Consider the following 24,813-nt stretch of genomic DNA (forward strand, 5'->3'; position numbering starts at 1 on the left):
AGCTGCTGGGCCTCAGTAACAGGCAGATTACTTTGGGCACCTCATTCATCCAAACTTCCGAATACTGCCCCTAGCCCAAAGAAGTTAAACTGTAATTTCTCTTGGTTTTCCGTTAAAACAATACAAAAATTCCACATCAATTCACAATGCAGCTGTGCTGCTACCAGCAACGGTTTGGGACTTAAGGTGCGTCCCTTTCAGCATTGCACCTAAACAACTTCCTTCTCCTTTAACATCTCAAAGTATTGACTTTGCTACTGCTGCTGTTCTTTCTCTGCCATTCTTCCAACTGTTGATGACAATGACGTAGTGGTGGAGAGCCGACTCCAAAATAATTGATTCCTTGACTCCTTACACATCGACTCCCATTTCTGAGTGTCAATAAATCTTAGGACTCCTAAGATTCTGTATTTTTGGAAGAGAGGAGATTGATTAGTTGCCATAATTCAGAGAACAGAAACACTCACATCTTCCATTGCGAGCTAACTAAGGGCACAGTATAGGCAGGTCAGCCACCAGGCAGACAGTCAGCACCTACGCCTATCTATTGGTAATCAAAAGCTGTATCACTCGATGGAATGCTGCATCTCACAATTTCTTGGCTTGCAATGTCTCGCAACTTCAGTAAAGCTGGGCCTATCATCAATGGAACAACCTAGGATATTCTACACGCAACAAACCAAACACCGAACACACACTCGCATTATTAGCAAAGATAAAGAGAACGGCAAGCCAGTGCAAGGTAGAGAGAGAGGGGGCAGACTGCGCATACAGTGCATTCGGAAAGTATTCAGACATTTTGTTACGTTACAGCCTTATTCTAAAATGTATTCAATTGTTTTTTTCCCTCATCATTCTACACACAATACCCCATAATGACAAAGCAAATACTGTTTTTTGGAAATTGGAGCAACTGTATTAGATTTTAAACTATCACATTTACATATACACGTGTTCATACCCTTTATTCGGTACTTTGTTGATGCACATTTGGCAGCAATTACAGTCGAGTATGACGCTACAAGCTTGGCACACCTGTACAGTGCCTTGCGAAAGTATTCGGCCCCCTTGAACTTTGCGACCTTTTGCCACATTTCAGGCTTCAAACATAAAGATATAAAACTGTATTTTTTTGTGAAGAATCAACAACAAGTGGGACACAATCATGAAGTGGAACGACATTTATTGGATATTTCAAACTTTTTTAACAAATCAAAAACTGAAAAATTGGGCGTGCAAAATTATTCAGCCCCTTTACTTTCAGTGCAGCAAACTCTCTCCAGAAGTTCAGTGAAGGATCTCTGAATGATCCAATGTTAACCTAAATTACTAATGATGATAAATACAATCCACCTGTGTGTAATCAAGTCTCCGTATAAATGCACCTGCACTGTGATAGTCTCAGAGGTCCGTTAAAAGCGCAGAGAGCATCATGAAGAACAAGGAACACACCAGGCAGGTCCGAGATACTGTTGTGAAGAAGTTTAAAGCCAGATTTGGATACAAAAAGATTTCCCAAGCTTTAAACATCCCAAGGAGCACTGTGCAAGCGATAATATTGAAATGGAAGGAGTATCAGACCACTGCAAATCTACCAAGACCTGGCCGTCCCTCTAAACTTTCAGCTCATACAAGGAGAAGACTGATCAGAGATGCAGCCAAGAGGCCCATGATCACTCTGGATGAACTGCAGAGATCTACAGCTGAGGTGGGAGACTCTGTCCATAGGATAACAATCAGTCGTATATTGCACAAATCTGGCCTTTATGGAAGAGTGGCAAGAAGAAAGACATTTCTTAAAGATATCCATAAAAAGTGTTGTTTAAAGTTTGCCACAAGCCACCTGGGAGACACACCAAACATGTGGAAGAAGGTGCTCTGGTCAGATGAAACCAAAATTGAACTTTTTGGCAACAATGCAAAACGTTATGTTTGGCGTAAAAGCAACACAGCCATCCCCACTGTCAAACATGGTGGTGGCAGCATCATGGTTTGGGCCTGCTTTTCTTCAGCAGGGACAGGGAAGATGGTTAAAATTGATGGGAAGATGGATGGAGCCAAATACAGGACCATTCTGGAAGAAAACCTGATGGAGTCTGCAAAAGACCTGAGACTGGGACGGAGATTTGTCTTCCAACAAGACAATGATCCAAAACATAAAGCAAAATCTACAATGGAATGGTTCAAAAATAAACATATCCAGGTGTTAGAATGGCCAAGTCAAAGTCCAGACCTGAATCCAATCGAGAATCTGTGGAAAGAACTGAAAACTGCTGTTCACAAATGCTCTCCATCCAACCTCACTGAGCTCGAGCTGTTTTGCAAGGAGGAATGGGAAAAAATGTCAGTCTCTCGATGTGCAAAACTGATAGAGACATACCCCAAGCGACTTACAGCTGTAATCGCAGCAAAAGGTGGCGCTACAAAGTATTAACTTAAGGGGGCTGAATCATTTTGCACGCCCAATTTTTCAGTTTTTGATTTGTTAAAAAAGTTAGAAATATCCAATAAATGTCGTTCCACTTCATGATTGTGTCCCACTTGTTGTTGATTCTTCACAAAAAAAATACAGTTTTATATCTTTGTTTGAAGCCTGAAATGTGGCAAAAGGTCGCAAAGTTCAAGGGGGCCGAATACTTTCGCAAGGCACTGTATTTAGGGAGTTTCTCCCATTCTTCTCTGCAGATCCTCTCAAGCTCTGTCAGGTTGGATGGGGAGCATCGCTGCACAGCTATTTTTGGATCTCTCCTGAGATTTTCGATCGGGTTCTAGTCTGGGCTCTGGCTGGGCCACTCAAGGACATTCAGAGACTTGTCCCAAAGCTACTCCTGCGTTGTCTTGGCTGTGTGCTTAGGGTTGTTGTCCTGTTGGAAGGCAAACCTTCACCCCAGTCTGGGGTCCTGAGCGCTCTGGAGCAGGTTTTCATCAAGGATGGGATGGTGCCAGGTTTCCTCCAGACGTGAAGCTTTGCATTCAGGCCAAAGAGTTCCATCTTGGTTTCATCAGACCAGAGAATATTGTTTCTCATGGTCTGAGAGTCTTTTAGGTGCATTCTGGCAAACTCCAAGCGGGCTGTTATGTGCCTTTTACTGAGGAGTGGCTTCCTTCTATCCACTCTACCATAAAGGCCTGATTGGTGGAGTGCTGCAGAGATGGTTGTCCTTCTGGAAGGTTCTCCCATCTCCACAGAGGAGCTCTGTCAGAGTGACCATCGGGTTCTTGGTCACCTTCCTGATCAAAGCACTTCTCCCCCGATTGCTCGGTTAGGCCGGGCGGCCAGCTCTAGAAAGAGTCTTGGTGTTTCCAAACTTATTCCCCTTAAGATTGATGGATGCCACTGTATTCTAGGGGACCCTTTCTAGTACCCTTCCCCAGATCCTCGACACAATCCTGTCTCGGAGCTCTACGGACAATTCTTTCGACCTCATGGCTTGGTTTTTGCTCTGACATGCACTGTCAACTGTGGGACCTTATATAGGCAGGTGTGTGCCTTTCCAAATCATGTCCAATCAATTGAATTTTCCACAGGTGGACTTCAAGGTTCAAGGTTTCTACCCTAGCACTACACAGCTGATTCAACTAATCATCAAGCTTTGATCATATGAACCAGCTGTGTAGTGTTACGTCAACTAAACGTGCACCACTTGGGGTCCCGAGGACCGAGTTTGGGAAACGCTGGTTTAAACGTTCACACCCCTAACATGCTGACCAGTCCGTGCGCGAGCGTCGCAAATTCAATTTAGAAATCCATGTTATTCAATTATTACACCCACACTGCTCGCGCGGGCCAACGAGCGTCTGCGACGCCAAGGGCTAAAATAGAAGTCATTCCTATTTCTGACACAGATCGCGCTGAAAGTCCTGCCTCTCCCATCTCCTCATTGGTTTATAGAAGCAGGTACCCATGTGCCATCTCCTCATTGGTTATACCCACGTGGGTGACTGAAAGATGAACTGTTTTGCCGGTAGTCGTGGTAATACAATGAAAGTTCAGATGCAATCACCATATAAGTTAAACGATGAAAAAGCCTGGAAGGAGAAGAGATGACTAGAAACGATTCGGTTGGCCGTTTTATGTGTGGATGAATTGTCGGAGTAGAAGTCCTTGTGCATTTCAGGTAAAATAACAACTCAATGTTTATATCCCAGGACAAATTAGCTAGCAACAGGACAAATTAACGTTAGCTAGCAAGTGCAAGCTAACTCGCTAAATTGCCATACATGTTTAATGATTTTCGACCTGTCTCCAAATAATGTCATTGGTTCAGAGTTTGTTTTGATATTTTAACCTGCGTGTCGTGATCGTGTTTGGTGTGGGGGGGGGGGGGGGGGGGCAAAATCAATGTATGCGCACGATGGCGCACGCGCACAACCGGTTTGGGTTCCGTGTGATTAGAACCTGATTCAACGTGAGAAATGGCCTATAGATTCATTGCTAGTTAGCCTAAATGCCCTGGTAAGTCTCAGTCAGTCAGGCCTGTAGAACTGATATTCAGCAACAGTCTGGGATTTTCCATGATCCATCACAGACACTGTCAGCTGACCCAATGAACACTCAGTTACAGGTTGGGAAAAGTAGTGTGTGTGTGTGAAACCAAAGAGAACACCACTGCTAATGAACACATCTGCTCCTCGCACTCCCCCACGTGTCTTCAGTCGCTGTGTCGCCTGAGCCAGCCAGCCAGCGTGTGTGTGTGTGTGTGCCTGTGTGTAGGTGTGGTTAGCCAGGCCCAGTGTTCTCGGAAGCGGTGCTCTTGGAAACACGCAGGGCAGCATGCTGGAACATGCTGAGCTCAGGCCAAGGCTCTTCTGATGTGGCTGACTGCCTGGCACTGTGAAAGGCACAAGGAAATACTATACACACTGTGTGGCCTGAATCACAAGATGGCGCCGTGTGTGGAGGTAATAATGTTTCTCGCATTATTACCTACAGTCCTAAAAAATAACTTTTGGATATCAGATCGCCAGTCATTCTCCAGCATTGTGGTCACTCACCAGAAATGTGACTTTCCTGAATTGGATTCTATGTTCTTACCCCCAACCAGCGAGGTTCTCTGTACATCGCACGGACAGGAAGAACGAACTCTCTGGGGAAAAAAGGTGGAGGTGTATGTTTTATGATTAACTACTCATGGTGTGATTGTGGTAACGTACAGGAACTCAAGTCCTTTTGTTCTCCAATGTGAGTAAGACATTTAAGCGTGTTAACCCTCACAAGACTGCAGGCCCAGCCAGACTATCTCTAGCCGCATCCTCACAACATGTGCAGACCAGCTGGCTGGAGTGTTCAGACATTTTTCAATCTCCCCATATCCCAGTTCATTGTCCCCACCTGCTTCAAGAGGTCCACTACTGTTTCTGTACCCAAGAAAGTGACGGTAACTGAAATAAATGACTATGGCCCTGTAGCACTCACTTGTCATCATGAAGTGCTTTGAGGCTAGTTAAGGATCATATCACCTACACCTTACTGACACCTTAGACCCACTACAATTTGCCTACCACAACAGATTCACGGATGACGCCATCGTGCTGCAAACTGCCCTATCTCATCTGGACAAGAGGAATACCTACTGTATGTAAGAATGCTGTTCATCGACTACAGTTCAGCCTTCAACACCATAGCACTATCCAAGCTCATCACTAAGCTCGAGGTGGTGAAGGTAGGCAACAACACCTCCACTACGCTGGTCCTCAACAAGGGGCCCCCACAAGGGTGTGTGCTCAGCCCTCTCCTGTACTCCCTGTTCACTCATGACTGCGTGGCCACGCACATCTCCATCATGTTTGCAGACAACACAACAGTGGTAGGCCTGATTTACCAATAACTACGAGACAGCCTAGAGGGAGGTGAGTTCCCTGGCAGAGTGGTGCCAGGAAAATAACCTCTCCCAAAATGAAGAAGCTGATTGCTGTCTCCTAAAGTTGACAGAGGGAGCACGCACCCATCCACATTGACAGGGCAGCTGTGGAGAGGGTGAAAAGCTTCCAAGTTCCTTGGCGTACACATCACTGACAACCTGAAATGGTCCATCCACACAGACAGTGTGTTGAAGAAGGAGCAACAGCACCTCTTTAACCTCAGGAGGTTGAAGAAATTTGTCTTGGCCCCTAAGAACATAAACTTCAACAGATGCACCATTGAGAGCATCCTGTCGGGCTGAATCACTGCCTGGTACAGCATGTGCACCGTCCGCAACCGCAGGGGACTCCAGAGGGTGGTACAGTCAGCCCAACGCATCACCTGGGGCACAGTCAGCCCAACGCATCACCTGGGGCACACTGCCTGCCCTCTAGGACATTTACAGCACAGTGTCACAGGAAGGCCAAAAAGATCAAAGACCTCAGCCATGGGCTGTTCTCCATCTAGAAGGTGGAGACATTAGAGGTGCATCTCAACTTGGACAGAGAAAACGGCTTTGATCTCCAGGCCATCAGACTGTTAAATACCTTGCCCTGAGCTTTAGTCAATGCTGGTAGCCGGTACTCTACCATACACCTTAGAGACTGCTGCCCTATGTACATTGTCATTGAACACTGGTCACTTTAATAATGTTCGCATACTGTTTTACCCACTTCATATGTACAGTGGGGCAAAAAGTATTTAGTCAGCCACCAATTGTGCAAGTTCTCCCACTTAAAAAGATGAGGCCTGTAATTTTCATCATAGGTACACTTCCCAGCCTGGTGCAGGTCTACAATTTTGTTTCTGGTGTCCTTTGACAGCTCTTTGGTCTTGGCCATAGTAGAGTTTGGAGTGTCACTGTTTGAGGTTGTGGACAGGTGTCTTTTATACTGATAACAGGTGCCATTAATACAGGTAATGAGTGGAGGACAGAGGAGCCTCTTAAAGAAGTTACAGGTCTGTGAGAGCCAGAAATCTTGCTTGTTTGTAGGTGACCAAATATTTATTTTTATTTTTCCACAAATTCATAAAAAATCCTACAATGTGATTTTCTGGATTCTTTTTCTCATTTTGTCTGTTATAGTTGAAGTGAACCTATGATAAATTACAGGCCTCATCTTTTTAAGTGGGAGAACTTGCACAATTGGTGGCTGACTAAATACGTTTTTTGCCCCACTGTATATACTGTATTCTAGTCAAGGTTCATCCTATATAACTAATGCTGTACACCTTTTCTATTCATATACTGTCCACAATGTCTATACACATACACACCATAATATGTGTACAAAACATTAGGAACACCTTCCCAATATTGAGTTGCACCCCCTTTTGCCCTCAGAACAGCCTCAATTCGTTGGGGCATGAGACTACAAAGTGACAAAAGTGTTCCACAGGGATGTTGGCCCATGTTGACTCCAATACTTCCCAGTGGTTGTGTCAAGTTGGCTGGATGCCCGTTGGGTGGTGGACCATTCTTGATACGCACGGGAAACTGTTGCGCATTGGGGGGGGGGGGGGGGGGGGGGGTTTGCAGGTATTACTGTACTGTTGGAGCTAGGAACACCCGCAATAACATCTGAAAAATGTGTACACAACCAACATTTTATTTCATTTATGTAGGCCTAGGCTTTGGAACTATGAGCAAGAACACACACAGATACACACAGTCATACACTCACACAAACCTGGGGCACACTGCACATTCTCAATATGGGAAAAATAAATTGGATCTCAGTTAATTCCAATTAAGAAGTGTAACTTGTTTCACCAGCCAGACAGACTGCCATAGACACAAAGCTCATCTGTGTTACCAACTGAAAAGAATGATCTCTTTTCTCCAAATAATTAATCGTTACCCTGTTATTACCCTATTCTACCCTGCTGGAAAACGAAGTGCTCCCCCTTTCTCTTCCCCCTTTTCTCCAATCCTCATTTCTTCCCACTGTTGCTACCTCACTTCTTTCCCTTCTTCCCTCCTGCCCTGGTGATAAACTGACCATGGGCCAGGCAGACAAAGGGATAGGACAATCTCTCCCTTCTTCCCTCCTGCCCTGGTGATAATCTGACCATGGGCCAGGCAGACAAAGGGACAATTTCTCTCCCTTCTTCCCTCCTGCCCTGGTGATAAACTGACCATGGGCCAGGCAGACAAAGGGATAGGACAATCTCTCCCTTCTTCCCTCCTGCCCTGGTGATAAACTAACCATGGGCCAGGCAGACAAAGGGATAGGACAATCTCTCCCTTCTTCCCTCCTGCCCTGGTGATAAACTGACCATGGGCCAGGCAGACAAAGGGACAATTTCTCTCCCTGCAGCCATTGCAACAGTACAGTCAGCCATGTTGTGATGATTTATGACTGACTGTGCATCTCTTACCATCTGACACACAACCAGTTCTAGCGTAATGGAGACTTCAAAATACAGTTGTGTGTGTGCTCTTGTTCTTCTATCCTCGAGGGGACCTAAAATCCCCCAAAGGCAGGGTTTCTGTTAGGAAAATGTGGCGCAGGACATTTGACCAGCAGCATTTTAAATTTACCGGCCATTTGAGAAATTTACCGGACCCATAGGCATTGGGTGCATAACCTGATTAGGGCGTCCACCCACGGTGCTCAGAATGACAGAAATCACATTTAGATGATGGTAATTCATATTAACAGAACATGCAATGTGCGGTCCTTCTTACCTAATTCTGATGCACACTTTGATGTTAAAATGACTGTCCACATTTACTTTTCCTCAGCCAACAAGACGAGTAACTAACAGCAAAATCACTAGCCTATGCCAATCTACTATCCAACATAGTAGAAATGTTTACTTAATCTGTTGGTCAGCTTGTCAAGAAAGAATTAGCCTATTCCAAACAGACTCTGGGACAGTTGGGGGACGATAGATCCCAAATTCATACAACCAGTAAGCCTAGGCTACATTTATTTTTTTTAAAGTTCAAAGCAATGAGTTTGATGCAACAGATCAGAAAGTTTAGCTTAAAATGTTGATAAACTATTATTTCTTCACATTTTAAAATCGCAGCAATACACACAAGGCCGTAAGCAACTCGCGACTGTTCGTTCCATAATGCAATTAGCGGGAAAACAGTGTTGTCAACAGCACATGCGAGCGGTTTCATGTGACAGACATGAAAATATCCATTAGAAATTTAGAAAGCTCTAGCATGGGCTGCTTATAAGACTAGGATTGTGCCTTTGGCTACTGGACAATGAAAGTTTCTATAAAATAATTGCCTCCACGGATTGGCTAGGCTACTTTGAAACAAGGTAAGACATGGCTCATAATATGTAGTAAAACATTCCGGTTTTAAATAATGAAGTATATGTTTTCAAAATGCATACTGCCTCCAGCTCATTGCAAAGTGGTGTGTGATGATGTGATGAAGGCTGCCTTCCATTGCCTATGCATTTGCTGTTTGAGATGCTGCAGATGCAGCTCTCACGCTGTCTGACAGATTTTGCACTCAAAGGCTCTGTATCTGTATGCTGTACGTGTGTGATAAATAAGATACATAATGAATATACTGTACACACACTAACGGTTTTGACTTAAGGTTATTCTTTATAGGGGTGCCAGGTAGGTTGTGCCTACCAGAGAAAACATTGGTTTCTCCCATCTGGTCCGTCAAGTCTTGTTGTTCGGGCGGCGATCGACGCCGCTCCATTTTTCATATATCCATTTGTTTTGTCTTGTTCCATACACACCTGGTTTTCATTCCCTATCACACTGAATCTATTTAGTCCTCTGTTCCCCTCCGTGTCTTTGTGTGAAATTGTTTTGATGTTATGTGGGTATTGTTACGCGCCAGACTTTTGTTTATGTTTTGGGCATGTTATATGTACTTATGTGCTTTCGTTTGGACCGGAATAAAAAGTGCGCCTGTTAAATACTCTGCTCTCCTGCACCTGACTTCGCCTCCAGTACACACCCGTAACACATACACTTTTCATAAACCCTTAAAACATTGAAAATAACTTCAAAACAACTGTATTCTTTTGCGTGGGTTGTATTACCAACATAAATGATCACACACATATAATGAGTTCTGGATCCTCCAGAAAGGTTCTGTACCACTAAATGTGAATGAATGCAAATGAACCTATAGTCCGATAAGCATAACCAGTCAAATGTATTTACATTAATTAAAGCATTCTTTTGCAATGGGATTTTTTTCTTCTCCAGAGAATTGGCTGGTGCCCGTTTTATTTATCGGCTTCTCAAAAATAAAATATAGACAAAATGCCTGCTATTACCGGCTAATGTAAACCCTGCTCCACAAGGATAGTACAACAAGAAAATTCTACCTGGTGGGGACATTTCCCACGTCCCCACGAGGACAAAGGCTATTTTAAGATTAGGGTTTAGGTTTAGGGCTACATTTGAGGTTAGGGTTAAAATTACAGTTAGGGTATTTTATTAAGGTCCCCAATTAGCCGGGGCCAAGGCAGCTACTACTCTTCCTGGAGTCCAAACAGGAAACTAAACACAACAAATAAAATATAATATACATAACACTACATAAATGAAAAATACAATGCAAAATATATATATATAAAAATGCCTGCCTCTTCACAGTCCCTGTTGTGCCGTAAGGTGTTCTTTATCCGTTTTTTAAATCTTATTTTATTTTTGCCTAGAATTTCATTTAAGGTGCTCCAGAGTTGAACTATCATTCATCTTTGTTTGGGGTTAGGGTTATGGTTAGGGAAAATAGGATTTTCAATGGAAATCAATTTTAGGTCCCCACAAAGATAGAAAAACAAGTGCATGTTAGTTATTGACCGTCTGCTTTGCTGGAGAGGGGTACTGAAAGCAACATCTCTGATCTATACCTCTATCTGGGCCTTACAACTGTAGTAAAGTGAATGAAGCATCATGTGACCTGGGAAGAGGAAGTGGATTGACTTCCACTACATCACATGTGACCCATGTGACCGATAACTAACCTAGACAGCCAGCTACACTAACAACCAGGAAATACAGTTTATAAAGGCTAATACAACATAAGCCTGTGGATTTGACTACCAGGGGAAATGACTCACTCAAACACAAATATACAGTGTGCAGATATGGATGTCATTGTTCATTCATGTCTGGTGTGATATTGTAGGTCTAGGGCAGGTCTAGATGATCAATGAACAAACCAATAGGCTCCATATGTCATTTTGAGGTCAAATGAACCACTCTTTACAATGCTGGCATTCACAGTCGCTGGCTAACTATCATCTGGGTACAGTGACGTAGTCAAGAAAGGATTGGACAGCAGACCATGTTAAGAGTAGTTGAAAGATTATTTCCTGGCACTATACATACTCTGAGGTTGTGAGGGAGGGGATGGAGGGATGGGGGAGGGAGAGGGATGGATGGAGGAATAGTTTCTGGTAAGTATATGCATGTGATTTTGTTTCTCGTGTAAATATAAATAGCGTTCGCATTAATGCGCACGTGCACATACACACTTCACTGAGTCAGTGGCTTCACCACCTCCCATTCAGAAAGTCTCCCAGCTCATACACCCAGAGACCGACACTATGGCCTCTGTCGAGGCTCTACCAAAACATAGCCAGATAGTTAGCTCTGTGTCTGCAGCCTAACTAGCCCCTGCTGCTCTGAAAGAGTCCATTTTGGGGAAGCCGGAGCCTGGCTTCCTGTTGGAATGTGTTGCGGTGGCACTGTTTGTATGGGCAGAGAGTGTGTGGAGAGGGAAACCGCTGAGGGGAGAGCCGACGAGACACAACAAAAAGGCAAATCTAAACATGGCCGAGCACAGGCCGGCTGCTTAGGACCGGAGTCAGGAGGGGCAGGGGCAGTGTTAATTTTGGCAGCTATTTTAGATTTTGTTTAAATCTAACAATACCTTTTTAGTTTTAGTCACATTTTTGTAATTTCATCCTTCTTTAGTTTTAGCTTTAGTTTTAGCTTCTAATGTGATCAAAGCAAAAATAGCCTACATGAAAGTAAAAGAGTAAACATTGTTTCTAGTTGAGGTTAGTTACAAGTGCCCAGGCATCGCATCAGTTCAAAAGACTGCCTGAGAGCTGTGCAGGGAAAGCCGGGCAGATCAGCTCAATCATACCACGTAACTGAAAGATGTAAATCCTGCCCATGAGGAGACTGCATGAAATATTCTGCATGCCTGCTTAGGACATGAGGAGACTGCATGAAATATTCTGCATGCCTGCTTAGGACATGAGGAGACTGCATTAAATATTCTGCATGCCTGCTTAGGACATGAGGAGACTGCATTAAATATGCTGCATGCCTGCTTAGGACATGAGGAGACTGCATTAAATATTCTGCATGCCTGCTTAGGACATGAGGAGACTGCATTAAATATTCTGCATGCCTGCTTAGGACATGAGGAGACTGCATGAAATATTCTGCATGCCTGCTTAGGACATGAGGAGACTGCATTAAATATTCTGCATGCCTGCTTAGGACATGAGGAGACTGCATTAAATATTCTGCATGCCTGCTTAGGACATGAGGAGACTGCATGAAATATTCTGCATGCCTGCTTAGGACATGAGGAGACTGCATTAAATATTCTGCATGCCTGCTTAGGACATGAGGAGACTGCATGAAATATTCTGCATGCCTGCTTAGGACATGAGGAGACTGCATTAAATATTCTGCATGCCTGCTTAGGACTCTGGACAAAACAGATGGAAAGAAGCTTCACGTCAAATGAAATGTCCATTAGACTCACGTGGAATTCTCGTCTCATCACATTTTCATCAACTAAAATAGTCATTTGTAATAGTTAGTGTTTTTTTCCAGGGCATCGCGTCTCGTTATCGTCATAGTTTAAGTCAGAAAAAATAGGTTATTGACGAGTATTGTTCATCCGAGTTATTGTTGATGAAATGAACACTGGGCCAGGAGGAAGAGACAGCCAAGGTGAGGCAGGGGGAGCAGGAAGGGCAGGGGGACTACCCAGACAAGAGTATGGCAAGTTTAGGAGTAAGATTCCCCTTGCCACTGATCTGGAAGTCTGTAGTTCTCCTAATGGTTTAGGTTAGGATTTAGGGAGGGAAAGCTGATCCTACTTAGGCCCGTTACTCATGCAAGCTCCTCACTGAGTGGTTGGCTCCTAACTCCACCATGGCTAGGCTAACTCTCACTTTAATGACATACACAATGCTTGTCCCTAGGCCCTTTATATCAATATGAACAGGCTCAGAGAAGAGAAAGTCCACATTAAAGAGTCTGCTTTCACAGCCTTTAGTCTTTGTGTTGTCAATTAGAGGATCCTTCATTAGTATTCTTCCCATAGCCACATGACTCGTTTGAAGCCTGTCATGCTCTCTAAAAAAACATTGTGTACAAAACACAAGCACACATACTCCCACATTACCATCCCTTTCCCTCTCTGACACACACACCTCAAATACGTGTCTGTGCAAAGATGAACGTTTGTTTATGTTGTGCCAGGGAACGGGCAGGGCTTTGCAGCACTCCCCTGGCTTTCTTTATTCTTTGCTAGGCTAAATCTACCATGTTTCACAACCTAATGCAAGAAGAAAGAGAGGAGCTGCATTCCGCTACTGGAGATGGTTGATATTAAATTGGTCCTCTGTGGCTGAAAAGACTCATGGGTAGAATGTGTTGATTCTAGGGTAAATCCTAATACAATTTAGACTTGATAAGGAGAATATTTTATAGCATAGTCTGGAACAGTTATCACCTTATCATACTGAGGATGATGAACATTTTATGGGAATTCATGAGCATAGACTAAAGAAACGTATGGCGCTGAGCTTTTCCCTGCATCCATCAGGTTTGTCAATCACAATAAAATGTGCCAGTCGGAGGAAATACTGAAGCAAAGTGGATTAAGTCTCTATAGCCAAGCTACGCTGATAAGCTCCAGGGAGTTGGCATTGGCAATGGCTGCAGCCTGCCATGAAGTAGACTAACACACACACACACACACACACACACTGGGATTTTTCTGCCATTGAAATCCTTGGGTGGGCGTTTTTTTCCAAGTCACCTAAGTCCAAACAGTGAAATTAAATTTTGGGATGGAAAAAAGCTTTCAGTGTAAACTTCAATTACTAAAACCAGATTTAAAAAGTATGTAGAAAAGATAATGTACAATTGTAAATTCCCAAAAAAATGAATTTAGCAGTATATCTAGAACACAGCAATTAGCCATGGAAAATGCATAGAATTGAAGAAAATTAGCTTTAAAACGACAACATTTTCTCTCAATGGCATAATGTGTGGAATTGCAGGAAATTTGCATTAGAACTGCAAAAATTTCTCTCAGCTCCATGGAGAAATATGTACAATTGCAGGAAATTGGCTTAAAAATTGAAAAATGTCTCTACACTGCCAAGATGGGGGCCTATAAAATCTCTTACATTCAGCTGCGCAGGTGGGCCGATCGCCATGCCCAACACCTAAGCCCCTTTTTGATCCATGCTTCGTAAACAGCAGGTGTAGACTAACAGTGAAATGCTTACATAATGGTCCTTTTCCAACGATGCAGAGTTAAAAATAAAGATATATGTATACAGAAATAGTGACACGAGGATCTAATACACAGTGAATAATGAATAACAACGAGTAAAAATAAAATATAAAGGGAGTATCAGTACCAAGTTGATGTGCAGGGGTATGATGTACCTGAGGTAGCTATGTACATATAGGTAGGGGTAAAGTAGGCAACACGATAGATAATCGAAAGAAGCAGCAGCCTGTGAGGGTGAGTGTGTGTGAGTGTGTGGGGTCAGTATGCATGTGTGTGCATGTTATGTGTGTGTGGTCTAGTGCTGTGCGATGAACCAAAATGTCATTTTTTGCGAGCTCAACGTACTGTTTCTCTAGAGAGAAATCAAATAATTCACAATAGAAAGTCAAGAACTATGTGGGATGCTGGGCTGAAGGGAGATGTCATTTTTACTGAGCAAATATTCAAAAAAGTTTTGCGCAGAAACGTGGTACCACAATGACCATAATCCATTGCGCCTGTTCTTTCCGGCTCGGACAAAAATGGATACACTTTTATGCCAGCTGCATTAGGTTAGATAAACACAGATCGCATAGACCGCATGAGAGGGGAATGTACACAACACAACAAGGAGAGAGGGAATAGAGACAGTTTGTGAAAGTATGCCTTGTCTACTTTGAAGAACTAGGTTAGCCTAAGACTACAGTATGGGGAGCACAGAGATAATGCTGTTTGGCTGGCTGGCTGCTACTGCCTGAGCAGAGATGAGGACTTTAAGAAATTAAAAATATTAAAGTAATATAATAGTTATAAAATATAGTTATTTCCTATTTTTCTATTGACGTCTAACCAATGTGGACTTGACAGAGACAATGGAATATTTTCAATGTTTTGACAATTGAATGTTCACTATTTTTGGCTTTGGAATTTTCATAAAAAAATAGGGATGTCGATATTTTTGGCCGATACCGATATCCAATATTTTCCTTGCCAAAAGAACTGATACCGATAACCGCTATTTAAAATTCTTGAGTCCTTTCAAGCATTCTAGTACAGTTATATAGTTGAAACACACACACATACATATACACACACACTGACCCAAAAATTATTTTGTTGGCATTTAAGTAATTCAATAAAATATAGTTATTTACTGGTAATGTCCCCATTACCAGTAAAACATAATCAAAACATATTTATTTTACTTACTTGCTGTGCTGTTTCGTTTGCTCAGTGATTTTTGATCAGTGGTTTCATTCTCAACCAGTTTTTCATCATACATGTCAAGCAGTTAAGTTTCAGCTCTGTCTGTCCATGACCTCTTCTGTCGTGGGTTCTCTTCCTCGGTGCACACAGTCACAGTGTCTGTTTCCATATTGTCTAGCTGTGTCTAACATTTCACGTAAACCCTGTTTCTTGTCTGCATCGAAGTAGCGGTCCTTGTACCTAGCATTGAGCATGATGGCGACACCGTAAAGAGGCTCAGAGGGAAGGCCACCGAATCGCTTGTTCACAGCCTCTAGTAGAGTACTTTTGTACGTTTTAACCCCACGGTCTGTCTGCAGTTTTGTTGAGCAGGTGTTTCAATACCATGACAGAGGGTATGACGTCTGCTGCAGACGCAGTTGATGAGCTTATTTCTGGAGTCAGTTGATCGAATGGAGCTAGGAGTGTTCATGTTTCCAAGTTTCAAACATGTTCTCAAATGCCATTGAAGTGGCAGCAGCGGTATGAGAACCAGCACATTCTTGAGCAATACTGCTTTCCTCAGTACGAAATCCTTGTTGAACCACTATGCTGTCAGACTCCGCATGCTCGTGGGGCTGACATCGCTGGTCCAAATGTCAGTCGTGAAGCTAATAGCAGTGAAGCCCATAGCAAGTAGCTCATGGATGTGGTTTTAACAATACTGTGTAACTCCGGTAGGGCAACATCTGAAAAATAGCGCCTACTTGGTAGTGTGTACCGGGGCTTGAGGTGCTCGACCAGTTGGCAAAAGCCAACATCATCCACGACAGAGAACGGTTGATTTTCTTGGCATTAATGGATTTCGCCTTTGAGTTGACCACACAGATCCACACAGCAGACATTGTGGGCTAGGTTAGGAATGCTGTGTTGCACGTGTAGCGCTGTATTTTTCGTGGCGTCATTGCATCATCTACCAACGTTATACAGGTATGCACGTCAGCTTTGACGTCGGTTTTGCACATCAGCGTTAAACTAGACATCGGGCTAATGCCGATGTTGACATTTTTAGCTAATATCGTCCGATTCCGATATGCTTACCGATATATCGTGCATCCCTAATAAAACATCTCTAAAATCCTTTAAAGTCATTATTTCATAATGCATTTAATGTTCCACAAAAAAAATGTAAACCAAAATTGAAAACTATTCTTATTTTTTTCTTAAATAATCGAACCAAAACCAAACCAACCTCAAAATGCACGAATCACTCAGCACTAGTGTATGTAGTGTGTGTTGGGGTGTGTGTTGGGGTGTCAGTGTAAGTATGTGTGAGTGTGTGGGTAGAGCCCAGCATGTAGAGTCAGTGCAAGAGAGTTAATGCAAAAAAAGGGTCAATGCCGGTAGTCCGGGTAGCCATTTGATTGGCTATATAGCAGTCTTGTTTAGAAGTCTTACACAGGACAACACAGAGACAGAGAGCAAGCTGTTTTGTATTGAAATTCAAAAGTTCTTTATTCTGTCTCTATGGACAGAGCGATATGAAATACCCTCCACTGATATGATTCAGGCTACTGTACACAAAGACGTGTGTACAACCCAGGTTCACCCATATCCGAGCCTATGTTGACTTACTAAATTAAAGTAATTTCAGGTGACACACATATAGGCTAAATAAAGGTTGGAGGGTAGACATACAGTGCCTTGCGAAAGTATTCGGCCCCCTTGAACTTTGCGACCTTTTGCCACATTTCAGGCTTCAAACATAAAGATATACAACTGTATTTTTTTGTGAAGAATCAACAACAAGTGGGACACAATCATGAAGTGGAACAACATTTATTGGATATTTCAAACTTTTTTAACAAATCAAAAACTGAAAAATTGGGCGTGCAAAATTATTCAGCCCCTTTACTTTCAGTGCAGCAAACTCTCCAGAAGTTCAGTGAGGATCTCTGAATGATCCAATGTTGACCTAAATGACTAATGAGGATAAATACAATCCACCTGTGTGTAATCAAGTCTCCGTATAAATGCACCTGCACTGTGATAGTCTCAGAGGTCCGTTAAAAGCGCAGAGAGCATCATGAAGAACAAGGAACACACCAGGCAGGTCCGAGATACTGTTGTGAAGAAGTTTAAAGCCAGATTTGGATACAAAAAGATTTCCCAAGCTTTAAACATCCCAAGGAGCACTGTGCAAGCGATAATATTGAAATGGAAGGAGTATCAGACCACTGCAAATCTACCAAGACCTGGCCATCCCTCTAAACTTTCAGCTCATACAAGGAGAAGACTGATCAGAGATGCAGCCAAGAGGCCCATGATCACTCTGGATGAACTGCAGAGACCTACAGCTGAGGTGGGAGACTCTGTCCATAGGACAACAATCAGTCGTATATTGCACAAATCTGGCCTTAATGGAAGAGTGGCAAGAATAAAGCCATTTCTTAAAGATATCCATAAAAAGTGTTGTTTAAAGTTTGCCACAAGCCACCTGGGAGACACACCAAACATGTGGAAGAAGGTGCTCTGGTCAGATTAAACCAAAATTTAACTTTTTGGCAACAATGCAAAACGTTATGTTTGGCGTAAAAGCAACACAGCTGAACACACCATCCCCACTGTCAAACATGGTGGTGGCAGCATCATGGTTTGGGCCTGCTTTTCTTCAGCAGGGACAGGGAAGATGGTTAAAATTGATGGGAAGATGGATGGAGCCAAATACAGGACCATTCTGGAAGAAAACCTGATGGAGTCTGCAAAAGACCTGAGACTGGGACGGAGATTTGTCTTCCAACAAGACAATGATCCAAAACATAAAGCAAAATCTACAATGGAATGGTTCAAAAATAAACATATCCAGGTGTTAGAATGGCCAAGTCAAAGTCCAGACCTGAATCCAATTGAGAATCTGTGGAAAGAACTGAAAACTGCTGTTCACAAATGCTCTCCATCCAACCTCACGGAGCTCGAACTGTTTTGCAAGGAGGAATGGGAAAAAAATTCAGTCTCTCGATGTGCAAAACTGATAGAGACATACCCCAAGCGACTTACAGCTGTAATCGCAGCAAAAGGTGGCGCTACAAAGTATTAACTTAAGGGGGCTGAATAATTTTGCACGCCCAATTTTTCAGTTTTTGATTTGTTAAAAAAGTTAGAAATATCCAATAAATGTCGTTCCACTTCATGATTGTGTCCCACTTGTTGTTGATTCTTCACAAAAAAATACAGTTTTATATCTTTATGTTTGAAGCCTGAAATGTGGCAAAAGGTTGCAAAGTTCAAGGGGGCCGAATACTTTCGCAAGGCACTGTATAGTTTCTGCACAGCTAATAGATGTTATCAGCTCTTGATTTTAATCACTCCTGCTGGGTTTTATTTTCAATCACAAAAGCTGCAAGTAAAACACTATATTCTCCAGCCTGAACAATGTTGTATGAATACACTGTACTGTGAGCAACATGCACCCACATAAAACGTATCTGAAACCAATCATTGCATTCACAGACCAGCATGAACACTAAAATGTCCACTAGTATGGTGAGGCCACCTGACATGAGAGAATCTGGACAGACACATGAATGGGTTTCTGCTCAGCTCCAAACTGATCAACATTTCCCCAAATCCTTTATTTAGTCCTATATGTGTGTTCCAGAATGCAGCTGTTGCTAGATGCTGCCATGCCATGCAGCTCAACACAAAGGCTTATGTGCCACTGAGTAGGCAATCCAGGGCGTGCAAAACCATAACAAGTGTTCTATAATATTCAGGCACTGTTGACAGACTGACTGCCAATTTTATGCTTGATATTTTGTTTACACTATTCCCAAAACATCACAGCTGCACTACTTTATGTATGTAATACCGTTATAACAACTCATAATGATGTAATAAAATAGGCAGACAAATGGAATACAACATCAGCCTTCGTTTAACGGGAAATATACATTTTCCCCAGAAACATAAGGACATGGTGTTTGGGGCACACAGAATGTGGATTCCGTTCACGTGTATCCACCACAGTGCAGTACACATATATCACGCACATCTTCTTCGAATCCACCTTCAACATCACTCTTTCCATTCCAAAATCATCAACATTCTAATCGAACGCAGGCTGTGCTGGCTGAACCAAACGTGGCTGCTGCTGCTGCTAAACGCGTGTGTTTATTTATGGGAACCCCGACTCCACAACATGGCCGACATGTGCTTTGTTATTGTTACTACGTCGTCATCATTATGGGGTCTTTACGCATCGTTTTCTAAGTAATTAATGAACTAAGAGAAGGCGTATCGGTACTATTGACACAGTAAGTCATAATATTGTAATAACACCATCACATTAAAAAAGATTAGGGTGAAGAGTTGACTGCATTCTAATAGAGAGCCCATACTCACCATCTGATGATGGTGACCGTATGGAATATTCGTTTCTTGAAAAAAGGCACTGAGGGCAGTCTAAAACATACAAAAATAAAATATAATTTGAGCAATTATATTTAGCCTTTACTACATAGAAAATGTATTTAAAAAATAAATATATACAAATACAAATTGTGTAGAGAATTATGTAATATAGGTAATACAACAGTTCTGTGTTTACAAAGCATTCGGCACATAATATATTCCACTGTTCAGACTAAACAATCACCTGCAGACAATACAAACGAACATTTATCTTCATTGCATAATAGCATTTTCTAGCCTCACCTAGCCGCTGCATGGGAACAGGATTAGCTATAGCTAGTACATTTAGTCTCTAGAGTAAATTCTAACGGGTAAACTTTTCCCAGTCGAGCCTTACTTCATGGATATTTATAACATACATAAATACAACAGAACAATTATATATAACACAAATAAATAGACGCTAGAAGTTGAGTTTAAAAGTGTTGGTACTGATCTCTATTTTCTAATGTTCTTATGCAACATCAAATGTCAGCCATGATAATAACGAACATCGCAGCACAGTCAAAACTAAAAGTACTGTCTGTCACACTGGCAGACAGACATAAACATTAGCTAGCCATCTCGCTACTGATCGTAAACCCCTTACCTCAAATTGCCAATGTGCCGCTTGCAAAAGCTGCTTCGCCTGATCTGCCGCACAACCTGCTGTCAAGACGAACTGGTTTATCATTACTTGGTGTTTGAGTTCCTCCATTTTGCGACGATGCTTTATTCCTACTCACGGCTCGTAGTGTTGTGTCTGGACTTCGTTTTCGTGGTTTTAGTCCTCTCTTTTCTGTCTCAGTCATCCACCATTACAACCGGTTGAGCAAACACAAATATTTACTGTAAGAGCGCTGATCAGTAGCGTAAGTAGCGCCCCCTTGAGTGACACCAGCCGGTAGCCAATCAAGACAGAGCGGTGCAAATGGGATATGTATGCCACAAAACTCCTGCCACAACACGAGCGCAGCTGATGAAATGATTCCATTCTCTCGAATCACAAGACAAGATGGTCAGTACAGTGCAAAAACAATATGGAAAAGATTGGAATTTAGACAGTTCACATGTTCATGAAAATATAATATAGAATAATTATATTAAAGTAATATCAAATATGAGAGGATTATCATGTTCCCCAAAATAAGGATGTCTTCTTTTTATTTGTTTTGGACCACAAGTCCCGTGAGCCAACGCTTTGTTTGTACATTTCTAGCACATACAGTGGTCCTAGGGGACTGAATTTTGTGAATGACGGCCACCCCTGTCCAATTCCCATACGCGCTGTGTTGCTATCTGCCCAAATATGGTAAACAAATCTACCACCACCAATTACATTTCACGGAGTTACATTATCGACAGTCTCGCGGCGGGTGTATTTAAAGTACATTCAGACGCGTCATGTCTGCGCAGTGAGGTCAATATTGCAGCCAAAACCACACAGCACAAGCTATATTACCAATATACATTCACTAAATAACTTATGGCATGTTTATAAACAATGTGTTTAATATCCTGCTGTCATTTGAAATTAATCTCTCAGTGTTTTGTGCTATGAATAATTTGTGTTTATAATATGTTTCCACTGGCCTACTGTTTTTTTCTCTCTGTCATTCCCCACGCAACTCATAAGAATACCTCATAAGAATACCCAATAACAACAGTCCCTGTTGCCTGTACTTAAAATGGCATTGATGGGGATGCAGGGTGAAAGGAAAATAGCACTGTAGCCACAGGGTGTAGACTGTGTGTATATAGAACCCTCAATACCATCAATAAACTGCCAAGGATTGTGGGAAACTGGACACTGTAAACATCCTGTTATTGGCCTTGTGTGTGTGTGTGTGTGTTTTTGTGAGCACGATTTAGGCTTTGGAAAAAGAGACACCTGCTGGTGAAATGGTCCTTTTGAGCAGTGCATAGGTCAGAGATCAAAATAAAATAGATTTCCTATTACTGTATAGCCATCCTTAGAGCACAGCCAAACCCCAAAATTATAGTTTTGGACTCTATGAATATGGAAAATGTTGCCTCTTTTAGTACTGTAATTCCCTTTTTGTTTGATCTGCTTACCTTTATGAAGACCCTTTGATGACTTCATAATTAGACCAAACACCCTGGCATGATTTCAGTTTCCTGAAAGAAAGTGGGCTAGACGTCATGCAGGACTAGGTGCATAATGATAGATTATAAGACATCCCCGATTACATTAGACCCCTGTCTGTACACTGTACACATACTGTATGCCATAGGCCTCTCTTGAGAAACATTGCTGCTGCCTCTCACAGCAATAAGAACAGCTGGTCAAACATTTACCCTGTTTCACCAGGGCCCTTTGTGAATGAACTGAAACTAACCTGGAAGCATTTTGAAACCATGTGATGCCTCCTTCCTTCCGTGACTGACAGCAGCATGTGACAGCTGGATTGGTTTATCTCAGTTTTTAAATGCAGTGATGCGACCCACTCCTCCTTTGACCCAGCATTCAGAGCTCTACTTTGCCCCAGATCTGTACAGGCAGCTAGGCCTACTGATTGTGAACCCCCTCTGCTATCCAGTCTTATACAGTCCTGGATGGTGCATGGACCAAAGGCTCCTTAGTACATGAATGTCCACTATTAATAGTGTAATGATTAAGAGACGGTAGTATTATCCCACCACTGCCACCAATGTAACAAATGAGGGGGAACAGCCAGCTCGGGGTTCCAACCATCCTGTTCTGTGTCATAAGGTCCAGACTTCTTGGGAGAGGCATTAGTATAGGATTCTAAGGCCAACATACAAAGATTCAGAGAAACTACATCAGAGGCTAAATTAGGTGAAAGTGAAAGTGCAAAGATTGTGTATGTTGTGTAACCAGTCCAGGGATTATGAAAGGGAAACTGCCATAGAGTGTACACATGGTCCAGGGTTGAGCAACAGGGTTACAGCACAGGTCACTGTAAAGCCGTCAACTGCATGAGGGAGAGTTGGGTCAGGTCAGGTTATGATCCGTAATCTGTTTTAACCTCTAGAAAATGCCTGATCTATCGCTGGCTCTGGTCTGGGGCCATCTGTTTGAAGGTACTGAAACCACCATAGGGAGCATCTCAATAGTCTAGTGGGGTTTCCTCTGCTCATGCCCTATACTTCATTTGCATTGATCTACATGCACGTACAGTGCATTTGGAAAGTATTCAAACCTATTCCCTTTTTCCACATTTTGTTACGTTACAGCCTTATTCTAAAATGGATTAAATACATTTTTTTCCTCATCAATCTACACACAATATCCCATAATGACAAAGCAAAAACATATATTTTTTAAATGTTTGCCAATTTATTAAAAATAAAAACAGACATACATTTAGAAACACAGTCTTCCTAGAGCTGGCCGCCCGGCCAACCTGAGGAATTGGTGAAGGGCCTCGGTCAGGGAGGTCACCGAGTACCCAATGGTCACTCTGACAGAGTTCCAGAGTTCCTATGTGGAAATGGGAGAACCTTCCAGAAGGACAATCATCTCTGCAGTACTCCACCAATCAGGCATTTATGGTAGAGTGGACAGACAGAAGCCATTCCTCAGTAAAAGGCACATGACAACCCGCTTGGAGTTTGCCAAAAGATGGAACTCTTTGGCTTGAACGCCAAGCGTCACGTCTAGAGGAAACCTGGTACAATCCCTACACTGAATCATGGTGGTGGCAGCATCATGCTGTGGGGATGTTTTTCAGCACCAGGGACTGGGAGACTAGTCAGGACCGGGGGAAAGATGAACGGAGTAAAGTGCCGAGTGATCCTTGATGAGAACCTGCTCCAGAGTTTTCAGGACCCCAGACTGGGGTGAAGGTTTACCTTCCAACAGGACAACGACCCTAATCACACTGCCAAGACAATGCAGGAGTGGCTTTGAGACAAGTCTCTGAATGTCCCTGAGTGGCCCAGCCAGACCCCAGACTTGAACCCATTTGAACATCTCTGGAGAGACCTGAAAATAGCTGTGCAGTGACACTCCCCATCCAACTTGATGACAGCGCTTTAGAGGATTTGCAGAGAAGAATGGGGGAAACTCCCCAAATACAGGTGTGCCAAGCTTGTAGCATCATACCCAATTAGACTCGAGGCTGTAATCGCTGCCAAAGGTGCTACAACAAAGTACTGAGTGAAGGGTCTGAATACTTATGTAAATGTGATATTTCAGATATATTTTTTTATACATTTGAAAAATGTTCTAAAAACCAGTTTGGGGTATTATGTGTAGATTGATGAGGGGGAAAAACATTTAATCCATTTTAAAATAAGGCTGTAACATAACCAGTGGTGTAAAGTATTTCAGTATAAATACTTTAAAGTACTACATAAGTAGTTTTGGGGGGTATCTGTACTTTCCTTTGCTATTTATATTTGTGACTACTTTTACTTTTACTTCACTACATTCCTGAAGAAAATCATGTACTTTTTACTCCATACATTTTCCCTGACTCCCAAAAGTACCAGTTACATTTTGAATGCTTAGCAGGACAAGTAAATGGTCACGTACATCCCTGGCCATCTCTGCTTCCTCTGATCTGATGGACTCACTAAACACAAATGCTTTGTTTGTAAATTATGCCTGAGTGTTAGAGTATGGACCTGGCTATCCATACATTAAAAAACAACAAGAAAATGGTGCCGTCTGGTTTGCTTAATATAAGGAATTTGAAATGATTTATACCTAAGTATATTTTAGCAATTACATTTACTTTTGATATTTAAGTATATTTCAAACCAAATACTTTTAGACTTTTACTCAAGTAGTATTTTACTGGGTGACTTTCAC

General features: G+C 42.4%; 1 protein-coding gene across 1 annotated transcript in view; it reads right to left on the minus strand.

Moving 5' to 3' along the window:
• LOC139376719 (UBA-like domain containing 1a) overlaps nucleotides 1-20,863 on the minus strand; it is a 38,139-nt gene extending 17,276 nt beyond the window's left edge. Inside the window, exons 1-2 of the mRNA XM_071119592.1 lie at nucleotides 20,623-20,863; nucleotides 19,965-20,024 (exon numbers count right to left, since the gene is read on the minus strand). Coding sequence (XP_070975693.1) covers nucleotides 19,965-20,024; nucleotides 20,623-20,730 — 168 coding nt within the window. The 5' untranslated portion in view covers nucleotides 20,731-20,863. The remainder of the gene's footprint in view (nucleotides 1-19,964; nucleotides 20,025-20,622) is intronic.
• Between the last annotated feature and the right edge of the window lie 3,950 nt (nucleotides 20,864-24,813).

The sequence above is a fragment of the Oncorhynchus clarkii genome, chromosome 20 (assembly GCF_045791955.1).
Source record: "Oncorhynchus clarkii lewisi isolate Uvic-CL-2024 chromosome 20, UVic_Ocla_1.0, whole genome shotgun sequence".
Lineage (NCBI taxonomy): Eukaryota > Metazoa > Chordata > Actinopteri > Salmoniformes > Salmonidae > Oncorhynchus > Oncorhynchus clarkii.